At 55.4% G+C, this 13,295-nt stretch overlaps 1 protein-coding gene across 11 annotated transcripts in view; it reads right to left on the bottom strand.

The window, feature by feature from the left end:
* The window catches only part of TNK2 (tyrosine kinase non receptor 2), a 46,510-nt gene that overhangs the window by 16,195 nt on the left and 17,020 nt on the right, over positions 1–13,295 (bottom strand). For 5 of the 11 annotated variants that reach the window (XM_079767071.1, XM_079767070.1, XM_079767067.1 and 2 more), the window contains 5 exons: positions 5,262–5,442; positions 4,163–4,233; positions 2,046–2,267; positions 937–1,089; positions 204–481 (listed from right to left, as the gene is read on the bottom strand). In XM_079767071.1, the coding sequence (XP_079623197.1) occupies positions 204–481; positions 937–1,089; positions 2,046–2,267; positions 4,163–4,233; positions 5,262–5,424 (887 nt within the window). In that variant the 5' untranslated portion in view covers positions 5,425–5,442. Of the gene's footprint in view, positions 1–203; positions 482–936; positions 1,090–2,045; positions 2,268–4,162; positions 4,234–5,261; positions 5,443–10,308; positions 10,691–12,983; positions 13,286–13,295 lie in introns of those variants that run through there. The other 6 variants (XM_079767065.1, XM_079767062.1, XM_079767066.1 and 3 more) reach the window with 5 other exon arrangements.

The following is a 13,295-nucleotide window of genomic DNA, read 5'->3' as shown; positions in this document are numbered from 1 at the left end:
CTTATCCCTGTGTTCCAGGGCCTGGCACATGAACATTCCTGAATGAATGAGTGAATGAATGGGCACACAAGGACACCCCAGGCCCAGAAGAGACAAGGGTTGTTGTGGGTATAAAGGACCCAGATACTCTGAGCCTCGGTGTGCGGGGACCAGGGTGGGGTGGGTGGGGCCCAGGCTCTGAGCTGGCAGCACCTGCCCCTCACCAGGCAAAGGGCACCTTGCGATGCTCCTGCATGACATAGTGGTCGTCATTCTGGGGTAGTGCTCGCATCAGCCCGAAGTCCCCAATCTTGACCAGGTCGCGTGTGGCCAACAGCAGATTGCGGGCAGCCAGGTCACGGTGAATAAAGCGCTTGGATTCCAGGTAGCCCATGCCCTCAGCCACCTGCACAGCATAGCGGCTCAGAGTCCCCAGAAGGAAGTGGCCCTGGTGCTTGCGAAGCCGGTCCAACAACGATCCCAGAGGCGCCAGCTCTGTCACCTGAGGCCACAGAGAAGGTGGGAGGAGTAAGTGAGCCCTGCCCCGCCCTCAGCATCCTGCCAGAGCCACGCTCACGGCTCCTTCCTGGCCTGGCCTCTGCGGGCCTCTAGGAGTCCTACAGCTTCCCCAGCCTCTCTCTCCAGGCAATGTGGGAAACTGAGGCCCAGAGAAGCAACCCGAAGAGGCTCATGTTAGAAATCCCAGATTACACTCTAGGACCAGCTCCTCCCACAGGTGTCACTCTGCCAATGAGCACAAGCAAAATGCAGAGGTGGACACGGGCTCCCAAGGACATGGTCAGTCCCAGGCTAGGCCCCTGTGAGCCCCTCTGCCACCTCAGGTGGGGGACCACAGCAGGCTCTGGGGGGATCTCTGACCTTTGCCAGGATGGGAGTAACCACAGCACAGGCAGGAGAAGGGGCGGACCTGGGGCCCGGAGACCACAGCCAACTCACCATCTTCATGGGTGGCGTGAGCACCACACCATAGAGGCGAATGAGGTTTCGGTGGTCAAGCGAGTGCATGGCATTGACTTCCCGGATGAAGTCGTCCATGGCCTCCGGCTGGCTCAGCACATCGGGCTTCAGGCACTTCACAGCCACACTCACCTGCCCAGAGTGGAGATTGCATGGAGTCAGGACAGGCCCCAGCCCCCAGCACTCTGAGCCAACCTGCTCCTCCCTCCAACTAAGCTCACACATCCTGGCTTCAGATCTGCTCATCTGGGTGGGTGAGCATGGCACAGGTGCCCTGGCCTGGCTGGGGAAGGGCAGCTGGCTGACCCCCAGGGCCATTCGCTGGGTCTCCCTTTCCTGAGGGAATGCCCAGATTAAACAGCAACCATTTGGTAAAGATGACCAGTGTGAGATAGGACATTAAAATGTTATAGATGTTATAAAACACTAAAGGTGGTTTTGGTGTAGGAGGAAAATGCTTTAAATGTAATAATACCAAACCACGAATCTATGGTGACAGAAGTCAGAACAGTGGCCTTCCCTGGAGGAAGGAGACACTCAGCACAGAGGCAGGAGGGAGGCCAGGCGGCAGGAAATGCCCGATACCGTGGCCTGGGCGTGGTTCCCTGCGTCTGTGCACAGGTGAAAATCCACTGAGCTGGACACTCAAGAGCTGCACGTTTTATTATGTACATGCTATTGATCCCTCTGGGGGGGAATTTTAAATAAAATACCAAGAGAAAGGGCAAGATTTCAGAAGTTGTATTTAAAATTTGTATCTTAACTAAATTCAACAAAATACCTGAGGGGGGAAAAAGGCAGAAATGCTAGCTGCTTCCTGACTGATGAAAGTACAGCAATTTCCCCCTTGTTTTTAAAACAGTTTCCAAACTTTTATAATAAGTAAGTTATCTCTGTAATTTTAAAAAGAAACAGCTGTGTCTGGGTAAACCTGAGTGAGAATCCAGGGCAAGAACTCTGCGACCTGTCCCCACCCCCTTCACATCCTGGCCGAGGGGCCAGAGCCACTCTGAGGGCAGAGTGGGGTCTCTGCCGGTCTCCTAGGGGCCTGTCTCCTTGCTACACCCCACAGGACCCGGACAGCTCACCGTCTTCCCCGAGGGGGCGTCCCACTCGCCCCTGCGCACCACGCCAAAGGAGCCGTCTCCGAGCTTCTCGAAGAGACGCAGGTCCTTCTCCCCAATGAGGCAGGTGAGGCTCTGCAGGGGCCCCTCCCCTGCGGGGCCACCGGGGGTGGGGGACGTCTTCGGGAAGGTGCTCTGAGAGTGATGAGGGGGGAACTCAGCCTCCAGCCGCTTTCCACTGAACACCTGTTTGAAGGCAGCCAGAGGCCAGATGGAACCCTGAGGCCACAGTCCTGTCCCAGCCGGCCCTCACCCAGCCTCCAGAGAGGTCCTGGCTTTGCCAAACTGCCGGGGGCAGCCTGGCTAGAGGTCCAAGCCCCCTCCTGACCACACCCCCAAGACAGGAACCCAGAGCTGCGGTGTGGCCTCACGGTGTGTGTGTGGCAGAAATGGACTGACAGGCATGTAGCTTGTGGCTACTGTTGGCCCCACACCCAGCTGGGGGACCTGGGGCAGCCCAAAGCTACTCTAGGCACCACCTTCTACGCCATCCCCCCCTTTCTGCACCTCCTGCCCCGAAGAGACTCCGGCCCCAACCAGAGCCGATGGGCAGGAGCCGGAGGGGCCTGCCGCAAACACCTCTGTCCATTTTTAGCCTCGGCCCCTTCTCTGGGCTGCCCATTTGGTGCTGTCTGTCTCCACCCTCCCCGGGGAGCCGGCTGCCCTTCTTCCTGCCAGAGCAGAGGATAATTTGAGCCTGAGGTTAGGCTGTGAGTGTGTGTGGGGTGCAGATGAAGCAAGGCCTTGCTGGGGAAGGGCCTGGGAAGACAGCTGGGTTTCTGGAGGGGCGCCTAGAGCTGAGGGCTGAGGAAGGAGGGAGACGAGAAAGAACTCTGCAGCCGGAGCTGGACAGGGAAGAGGACAGAGGTCAGGGGACAGGAGGAAGGAGGCCCTGAGGGTCAGAGCTGGCCTGCCAGTTGGATTTGGCCACCCCTTGGCTTCAGGCTGCAGAGGCTACCCAGCTGGGCCCCTGCCCCCAAAGCTGGAAGAGTCTTATCTGTCCGGACAGGCTCCAATCCGAGAGCCTCTTCTGGCTGCTGCTCTGTCCTTCCTCCCAGTAACTGGAATCCCTGACGCTTGCAAACCATGTTCAGCTGACAGGACGGTGCACACAGCCGGTGAGGTGAGGTGAGCTGGCCAAGCGTGGCAGCACCGTCTTACTGAAGACATGCCTCACGCCTCAAGTCTGGAGAGGTTCAATGACCGGCCCGGAACCTCCTGCGAGTCCACGGTAGATCCAAGACCCCGGAAACCTGGCACACTGCACAGCTTTTCCCTCCTGCCTTCACCCGCCCCAACATGCTCATTCTTCCCTAAAACCTGGGCAAGGGACCAGGACAGTGTCCCCAGAAAAGGCCACAGGATCCCAAGAGACAGCCCCTTTGCCAGATCGCAGCCAGGAAATCTCTGCTGTCCAATCCGGTCCAACTGTGCTGCCCTGCCTGCCCCCACCCCAGCCCCGAGGCCAGCAGTGGGGAGGGAAGGCCCTGGCTGTTTCATTTCCTCCCTCATTGTCTTCCAGACAATGGGCAAAGTTCCACTGAGTCAGACAGGGACTCACCACTCCACAGACCCAAATTAGGACAAAGGGGGGGGGGGGGCGGGGGGGCGGGGAGGAGGGGAGCCTGTGGGGAAAGGAGCTGTCAGCAAAGCCAAGTGACCAGAGGAACCCTCCACAGACTAAGGAGGGTGGGGAAGAGGGAAGCAAAGCAAAGATGTCCTGGGTTCAGACAGTCCGCACCACCCCAGGCTTGACACCAGCCCCAATACTCAGACAGAACAAGGGCTCAAGTTACGGTGTACTTGTCAACCGGTGCCTGCTCCAGGCCCAGCACCGTCGCTTAGCGGGAGCGGATGTGAAGCCATGGCTGTACACAGGCTACTCACGTGCCGTCTCTAGCGGAGACAGACACTTAGCCAGGCAGCTCCACAAGTGCCCTGCCCGATAAGATCCTGGAGGAGGGAGGTCTGTACAAAGTGTGAGATTATACTGCCCAGGAATGGGGGAAGTTTCCTAGGACTGACATCAGAGTGGGGCCCCACGAGGCTGCTCCAGCCCGGCTCACTCCTCGTCCACCTACCTTGCTCATCCAGGACTTGCGCTTGCACATGGCCTTTCTCCTCTTCACAGCCTCCCACAGCCGCCGCTGGCCTGCCGCTGGCCTGCAGGGGGGACAGGGAACCCAGTGTTATTAAGGCTCACGCCCGCCCCTCCCAAGAGGCCCCTGCCCACTGCAGGCTCCCTCTGTCTCCCGTGGCGAGTCCACCACTAGATACTGCCCAGCACAATGAAACCAAGGAAACAAACCATCCCAACCAACCAGGGGCTGCAATTATTAGATGATCCTGCATTCCATTTCTAGGCAGTGGTTCTTGAATTGGATGGAGGTATTTAACCACCAACACTGAACAGTAGTTCTCTGTTCCAATTTTCAAGAGCAAAGGAAATCAAGGTAATAGAATTTTCCCCAATTTTGAGTTTTTCTCCCATAAAATGTTATTATGTGACTGGCATCAGACACCAACTCTCCAGGCCAAAAGTAGCAGACGTCAATGTCTAATTCAGCACACTATTACGTATTTAGCTACTTTAAGTTCAATGCACAAATAAGTGTCTATGTCCTATGAGGAACACCACGCGTTCTATATGCTGCAACCACTACTTTTAGGATCAATACGTCCTGACTGAGCAGATCTTTGTGAGAGAGACAGAGAAAGAAAGACAGATCAAGAGAAAATCAGCAAACCATCTGAGAGTTTTTTTATCTTCTCTTCTTCATACAAATCTCTGGATACTGAACCCTGGTGTACAAAATGGTGACTAGAACAGACTCGATTCTACAGGTATAAAGGAGGAGAAGATGGAAGAAATACGTCCTACGACTGTCTGAACAAACCACAGGGGCGGGAGTTAGTTCTGAGTGGCCAGAGCTTTAAGGAAGACTCCTCAGAGGCCCCTTCACCTTTGCAAGTGCAAACTGTTCTCATGCACTGACTGTGCGGCATCGACCGAGGCCCCTCCACCCCACCCGGGGGCTCTCGGGCAGGCAGGGAGGGTTCTCAGCTATGCCCCTCCATGCAATGAAGCGGGGAGGACCTTCCCTGTGCTTGGCAATCCTGAGGACAGAGGAGGCCAATGGTCAGGGGGAAACGACGCGCAAGGCCAAGGTCCCCACCTACCAGGCCGGCCCATGCCAATCTTCTCCAGGTCCTCGTTCTTGACATACTCAAAGTGGGACAGGCGGGTCACATTGAGGTCGTCGCGGAGACGCAGGAAGTACTGCTGCAGCTGCACCTCGGACAGCAGCTCCAGCAGCCAGCCTGTACCCTCTTCTGGCTGCATGCTGCTGCTCCCCAGCCTCTGGGGGAAGAAAGAGTGAATCAGGGCCCGGCCGACGTGGCTCAGTGGTTGAGCATCGACCTATGAACCAGGAGGTCATGGTTTGATTCCCAGTCAGGGCACATGCCTGGATTGCAGGCTCGATCCCCAGTATGGGGCGTGCAGGAGGCAGCCAATCAATGATTCTCATCGTGGATGTTTTTCTCTCTCTCTCTCTCCCTCTCCCTTCCTCTCTGAAATCAGTAAAAATATTTTTTTAAAAGACAGCCATAAAAAAAGAAAGAAATATATTAAAATAAATAAATAATTTTTAAAAATATTATTGTTGTTGTGTTTTTTAAAAAAAGAATGAATCCGGGAACTAGGGATACAGGGAGGTAAAAGGGGATCCTGCCCGAGTGCCCTGGGCTCACCCACATCCCACTATGCTACTTCCAGGATGGATTAAAATCACCTTCTTGCTCCTCAAATCAGCTGAACAGAATAGCAGATACCCACCTGCCCCTTTCTTGCCAGCAACAAGGGTAGAATTAGGACAGCTGGGATACAGCCCAGGCGCTGGAGTCAGGGTCTTACTCACAAAATCTGTGGCTCAGGGACCTGAGATCAACCTCTGTGTTCTCAGGTTCCCTGTCGGCTCAAACGCTCTTGGGGCCACAAACCCTTTGAGGATTTGATGAAAATGATTTGTGTCTCCAGGGGAAATAACACATTCTTAATCGTAAAGTTTCACTAAAAAAATGGGAGGTGACAGGGTCCCTTGAGACACATCCATGGGTTGGTTCTCCAGACCTGATGGACCCCACAGAAAGGACTCAGGACTCGGTGAGTCCTCCCAATGCTTGACATAGCAGAGCCTCTCTCCCCAACCCAAAGCCCTCCCCACTAGTGCCTCCAGGACCACAACGAGTGGGAGACAGAGGGACGAGTGGGAGACAGAGGGACAGGCAAGGGCTGGGGAGAGTGGGGCTTTCAGATCCAGCTCGAAGAGGCAGCAGTGCTCAGCTCCTGTCAATGGCTATCACAACAGACTGTGGCCCGGTATTGCCAAAATTTGCAATTTTTTCAAGAAATACTAGCTATCTAAATCTATATGTGAAATCAATAATAATAAAAGCACAATATGCTAATTAGACCAGACGTCCTTCCTGACATCCTTCTAAACGAAGCCGGGGCTGCGAGGGAAGCCCAGGTCCCAGGTGCCAGAGGGAAGCCGGTGCCAGCAGCCAGGGGAAGGAAGGCCTACTCTTGCAGGAATTTCGTGCATCGGGCCTCTAGTCTTGCCATAATTTTTTTTTTTTTGAAAAGGTAATATAAGCACATGGTAAAATATTCAAAAGGCACACAGGAGCCATAAAGTCTCATTCCCTCCTCTATTGCACAGACACCTAGCTTCCCTCCCCAAAGCCAGATGCCATCAATAACTTTGCAGATCTTTCCAGATTTTGTTTTGTTTTTTAAGGAGGAGCTTTCTTCTAAAGCTTTTAATTTTTTTTTTTAATCCTCACCCAAGGGTATTTTTCCCATTGATTTTTTTAGAGAGTGGAAGGAAGTGAAGTGGGAGAGAGAGACAGAGAAAGAAAGACATTCACTGGTTGCCTCCCATTCACACCCCAACCTGCCCCGACCAGGGCCAGGGATCAAACCTGCATCCCAGGTACGTGCCCTTGAATGGGAATTGAATCTGCAACCCTTTGGTCCAAGGGCCGGCACGCTAACCACTGAGCAAAACCAGCCAGGGCTTCCAGACTTTGTCTCTCCTCGCCCCTCCCCACCGCGACACACACACACACACATAAATATTGTTCCTACATCATTCTGTTCCTTTTCACTTAACATTATCTTTCTCCTGACTTTTTTGTTGTTAATCCTCACCTGAGGATATTTTCCATTGATTTTTAGAGTGGAAGGAAGGAGGAGAGACAGAGAAAGAGAAACGTTGATGTGAGAAAGACACATCAATTGGTTGCCTCCCGCATGCACCCCGACCAGGGCCAGGGATCAAGCCTGCAACCAAGGTATGTGCCCTTGACTGGAATCAAACCCAGGACCCGCAGTCCACAGGCCGACGCTCTATCCACAGAGCCAAACTGGCCAGGTATCTCCTGACTTTTTAACTATTTCAACTAATTCAAGTTTGAAACACACTCTCTCTCTCTCTCTCTCTCACACACACACACACACACACACACACTCACACAACATACTCTATGTTGGCCAAACAACACGTGTTTGCAGGCCACAATCAGCCAAAGCCCCACCAGTGAGTGACCTCTGATCTACACTTTCTTGGGCCCAGAGAAAGAGGCCAGGAGCACCCTCAAAACTAAGCAACCTGACCCACCAGACACCAAGCCCATCCCTGTCCAAGTAAGACACCTCAGAGCTGAGAGCTTGGCCAGGCCAGCCCCTGGCCCATGTTCAATCCCAGAGGTATTTAACAGGGAGGAAAAGGCAAGAGGCTAAAGGTCAGCTGCCCGAGACCTCATCCTCCCCAACTCAGAGGTTGCCTTGTCCCCCAGCTCTCATCACAGGTCACACTGAAAAGCAGGCTCTCAGAGTCGCTCACAGCCTGGGCCCAGCACGAGCCTCCCGCTCCCACAGTTCCCAGCAGTGCTGCCAACCCAGTGCCAGGAGTTCAGACTTTCCCAGGCAGCTCGGGCAGTACAGAGTGACAAATGGGAACCAGAGGACCTCAGTTCAAACCCGGGCTGGCTCTCCTGCCAAGGTGGCTGGGCCACAGGGGGTTCCCAAACTGGAAGCCGGAACCCTTTGCCCAGAAGGTTCTCACGAAGGCTGTACAGCCCCCTAGAGGGCGTTTCTGGTGGTCACAATGTAGGGGGGGCCACTGGTGGTCTTTAGGGGAGACAAGAATGTGAGTTATCCTGTAATGCACGGGAGAGTTTCACACACTGTCCCAAATCCCATACAACTTAATTCACGGAGGTGAGAAATTTGTTTGTAGCCCTAGCCGGTTTGGCTCAGTGGATAGAGTATCAGCCTGCAGACTGAGGGGTCCCAGGTTCGATTCCGGTCAAGGGCACATGCCTTGGTTGCAGGCTCAATCCCCAGTGTGGGGCGTGCAGGGGGCGGCCGATCAATGATTCTCTCTCATCATTGATGTTTCTATCTCTCTCTCCCTCTCCCTTCCTCTCTGAAATCAATAAAAATATATTTTTAAAAAATTTGTTTGTAATTATCTGAATCTAGAGTTGAATTTCATTTTACATTTGAACAAAAAAGTATTTTTGCAGTCTTGATACATACTGAATTTTTCCGGAATGGAACTAGCGTACTGTGTAAACTGAGGGAAAACCGGCCTTTGCTTTGTTCAGAACTTAGCAAAAGTGGTTCACTATTCAAAAAAAAAAAAAAAAGTCACTGAAGGCAACCCATCCTCATTCTTTCCAAACACCCCTCGGTCAGCACTTGTAGAGGTGCTTCGTGGTGGTTCTACATGAGGTGTTAGCGTCTCCTTCACGATGTCAGAGTGTACTGACATGGAATACATGAAGTGGCGTAATTACTTGCCTTTTATTTCTCTTTTATTTATTTTTTTTAAATATATTTTATTGATTTTTTTACAGAGAGGAAGGGAGAGGGATAGAGAGCTAGAAACATCGAAAAGAGAGAAACATCGACCAGCTGCCTCCTGCACACCCCCCACCGGGGATGTGCCCACAACCAATGTACATGCCCTTGACCGGAATCGAACCTGGGACCTTTCAGTCCGCAGGCCGACACTCTATCCACTGAGCCAAACCGGTTTCGGCTATTTCTCTTTTATAGTACAGGTGGCATTACATTTGTTGACTGACTGACTATAACATACACGGTAAGCATGTTATATTTCTATTAATTTTAAGAATAACAATCAAAATAGCTAACACTTCAACTACATTACTATATGCTGGGCACAGTGCCAAGCATTTAGCAGTATTAACTCATCCTCAGAAAACCATCTGTTATAAACAAGGGGTTGTGGGCTTAGGAGGGAGGGACGCCACTGCCTTCCAGAAGAAAACCCCAAAGGTGCACTGTGACGTCACTGCCCTCAGAAAGTTTCCATGGCCGGGGCCGGTGGGGCGGGGCCGGCTTCCTCACGGTCAACCCATCCCCAACATGGCTCAGCCCCCAGGGCAAGCGGTCTGAAGTCCTCTCCTCTTCCTCCCCAGTGCCCAAATTCCAGGGCTCCAGGCTCCCCATGCCCACCCTCCTCTGGGGCGGGAGGCAGCCACTCCTGAGGACAGCTCAAACCCACGCTCTGGTGTTCAGGGCTAGGGAAGACCCAGAGGTCCCTCCCCTGAAAAGCACAGCCCAACCTGTTCCTTTTCCCTGAAATAGCAGCTAACAAATCGCCCGACTCAGCTGGACACTCTCCTCCCTGCTCCGCAACCCCAGGCAGCAGGGCTGCTCTGCACAGGGCCACGTGTGGGAAGACTGAGAACACGGGGATCCTGGTGAGGAGATAGCAGGCAGGGTCCCCGTCCTGTCTCTACCGCCAAGCCCGGGATGACCCTGGACCAGGCCCCTCCTCGTCCCTACCTGCCCCTCCAGCCCAAGTTTCTTTGTGAAGCACAGAGCACGGCGGCAGCTGTCCCCCATGTGCCTGGGCCCCAGCGGAGCCCAGAGCCCGCACACCTATGTCTGGCACGTGCAGCTCTCGAGGCTGCATGCACATTTCCCAAGTACACTCCTCTAACACTCGCCAACAAGAACGCAGCACCGGAGGGGAGAAGCCACTCAGCCCGGACCCCCGGTCAAACCCTCACTGAAGGGGTCCCTCAGCCTTTCCCAGTCCAGCTCTCTGCCCCTCAGTGAAGTGCTGCTGGCTCTGAGGAGCTGATCTGGTCTCGTCAGTCCGCCTGGCCCCAGCCCCCCACTCACTGTGTAGAGTCTTCGCCGCAGTCTGGCCAGGAGAGGAAAGGAGAGCTCTAGGCCGGGGAACCGACGAGCTGCTGGCATCTCCACGGAGCTGGACCCCTGACTGGGTCCCTTGGACTTTGGCTTGAGAAGTGGGGGAGCAGGGACCTCAGCTCCTAAATTTCAGGTCTTGCCCAGAAGGGAAGCTGGCCAGAGGTCTGCCCTAGGAGCCCCAAAATCCCACACCAGGGTTGGGATGTAGGGCAGAAGAATAGGGTAGGTCCCGCTCTCTGCTGCACAGCTGTTTCCACAGCTGGCTAGTCTGCCAGGGAGCAGGTTCGCTCTTCTCTAGACTGCCTGCAGCCTGAGTCCTCTCTGTCCCGTTTCTCTGTCTTCTCTCCAGTGCAGTGGTCACAGCTCCAGCCCTACTCCCTGGCTCCCCCTCCTGACTGCCCTCCCTCCCTCCCTCCCTCCTCCCTCCCTCCCCAGCTGAGCAGCTCTGACACTGGCTGAAAAAGGACCTTTCTGAATCACTGCCAAGAAGGCGGCGGGAATGGGGGGACTCTTCCTTCCAGCCACCCGCACTGGCCCCCCTGCCTCCCCATACACAAGGCCCCCTGTCTCTGGCTTCCACCCCAGCCCCCATAGTTGCAGACAACTCCTGGGATTTTAGGGTGGGGGCTATGTGAATCAAGCAGCAATGTACAAAGAATGGTTACAGGCTCCCCTATGGGCTTATCTGGGGCTTGGGAGCTAGTACAGAGCCTGAGTTAGGGGCTAGGACCCCAGAGTCCTTCTTGGATCCTGCAGGCAGACCCTTTGGAGACCCTCCCCCAGCTCCCAGTCCCAGGCTTGGCTGGGTGTCTCCTGGCTCAGGCCCTAATGTGGCCCTGTTACCCTGGTGCCCGACGGAAATAGGAGGCCGGCAGCCTGCCAGAGTGGGGCAGTCCAGCCAAGATCGAGAGGGGGTGGAGGGGGTAAGGAATCTCCACCTCCTCCCCTGGGGTTGCCTTGTCTGCTGCCCACAACACCCAGGGTACCTCCTCCCCAGACCAGCTGGCCAAGTTCCAAAGCCCCCTCAAAACAAACAAATATGCTCCTAGACCCAGCTGGGATTTACCCCCACCCCAAGCTGTAGGATTCAAGGCTGTATGATGTCTCTTGTATAGCACCCATACACACAGACAACAGCCCCAGCTAAAGGGAACTAGAGACACTCCATCAAGCCCCCATGGGCCCCCCATGTTCCCGGAGCCGACAAATGATCCCTCGGCCCCTCCTCAAGAGAGCCAGCTGCTCTTACACCTCCCCTCCCCACAGCCCCCAGGCACACCTGACAGCTGCAGGAAGTCCTCTCCGGCTCCCTCAGCTCCCCCACCCCATCCCCCCACCATGCCCAGGGAGCCCCTGTTCCTTTCACACTGCTCTCTTGTCCCTATCCAGCTGGCCACCAGCACTGAGAGCCCCAGCTGGCTAGTGGGGCAGGCAGCTGGGGTGCGAATTTGGGGGAGTCAGCATCCCAGGCTCTCTTTCCAAGGCCTCTCTCAATGTTTGGAGAGGAGGTACCCAAAGGGACAGCCATTTCCTGGTCTGAGCCCTGATTGGCAGGGCGGGGGGGGGGGGGGGGGTGTAAACACACCCCAGCAATCAGTCCTTCTTCCCCACCCCCTGTCATCCACTACCCAAAGCTTGTGGAGCCAGCCAGGTGCAGCCTCCCCTCTGTCCAAGTGAATCACCAGTCTGAGGCTGGGCTCACAGATAATGGACAAGACCAGGCAGAGGTCACCCTGGAGCGGACTTTTTCCCAAACCCTGGCAGGCAATGTCCACAGCTCAGAAAGAAAAGCCTACTGCCTACCTCCCACCAGGCACCACTCTGAAGGGGGCCCAGGGACCTGATCTGGGGAGACAATTTAAGCAGGATTACTCCCTCAACTCCGAGACGGGGCTGCTGGGTTAGAATGGCCAGATTAAAAATCCTAGGCACCCCCTGAAAGATGTGCCCCAAATGCACCAGAACCCCATGCCTGACTCTCCCTCGGTCCTGAGGTAAGAACAAGCCTCGGCAGCTTGCTCAGCAACCCAGCTGTGAGAAGCTGTCAGAAAAGAAAAGCAGGGGCAGGGGTCTGAGCTCAGGCCGGGTCTGGGATCCCTTTCTCCCAGTCCTGGAAAACATCTTTGTCCTGTCAGCTATTGCCCTCTGCCGGCCAACAGAGGAAGTGCTTGATCTCCAAGGAGAAGGAGCAGTGGTCCCATAAATATGGATGGTGACCTTATTTTCTAGAGCAAACAGGGACATTTGGCTTGCTATGCATATTGGAACGGAATGTCCACGGGAATGTCCAGGCACAGGGATGCAGTGCCCGCAGAAGACTAAACCCAGACCCTAGTGTGCCCAGGGCTCTCCTGGAGCGCGCTGAAGAAAGCCCAAAGGGCAGCTTAATTGGGACCCAAGGGACCCAGAGACACTGAGGCCAATGTCAGCACCAGTAATTCATCACCCCTGATTCACCCCACCCCCTCAACTCCCCACAGCAACACCAGCTCCTTACCCAGCCTCCCAGGATCTGCCCCTGGGCCCAGGAGCTTAGACACCCCTCACTCCCGGCAGCAGAGCGCAGGGCTGGGCCCTCAGCTCACCCGCAGATGATGGGGGCGAGGGCCCGGGTACCTGGCTACCCGCCAGGCTTCCCCCATTACCTGCAGTGCCTCCTCGCCCCCAGTCAGGCGCTGATAGGCAGATCTCTCCCCCATGGAACCCAAACCGCCCGCGTTCGGGCCAGGAGGGGAGCAGCGCCCTCCCGCAGCCCCCGCCCCTCCAGCGGCACTGGCGGCGTCACCGGCCTGCGTCCTGAGGGGCCGGGCCTGGAGCATCCTCTGGTCTCGAAGGGCAGGGCTGCTAAAGCACATTAGCCGGGGGAGCTCCGGTCCTCGCCCCCACCCCGCACTCACCCCACAGCCTCCTTTCCACCACCCACCCGCTGGCGAGAGCCCCCGCGGTGGCTGTCTCTC

The sequence above is a fragment of the Cnephaeus nilssonii genome (assembly GCF_951640355.1).
Source record: "Cnephaeus nilssonii genome assembly, chromosome: 3".
In the NCBI taxonomy this organism is placed as follows: Eukaryota; Metazoa; Chordata; class Mammalia; order Chiroptera; family Vespertilionidae; genus Cnephaeus; species Cnephaeus nilssonii.
The sequence above is the reverse complement of the archived record's forward strand: the minus strand, read 5'-3'. Positions and strand labels throughout refer to the sequence as shown.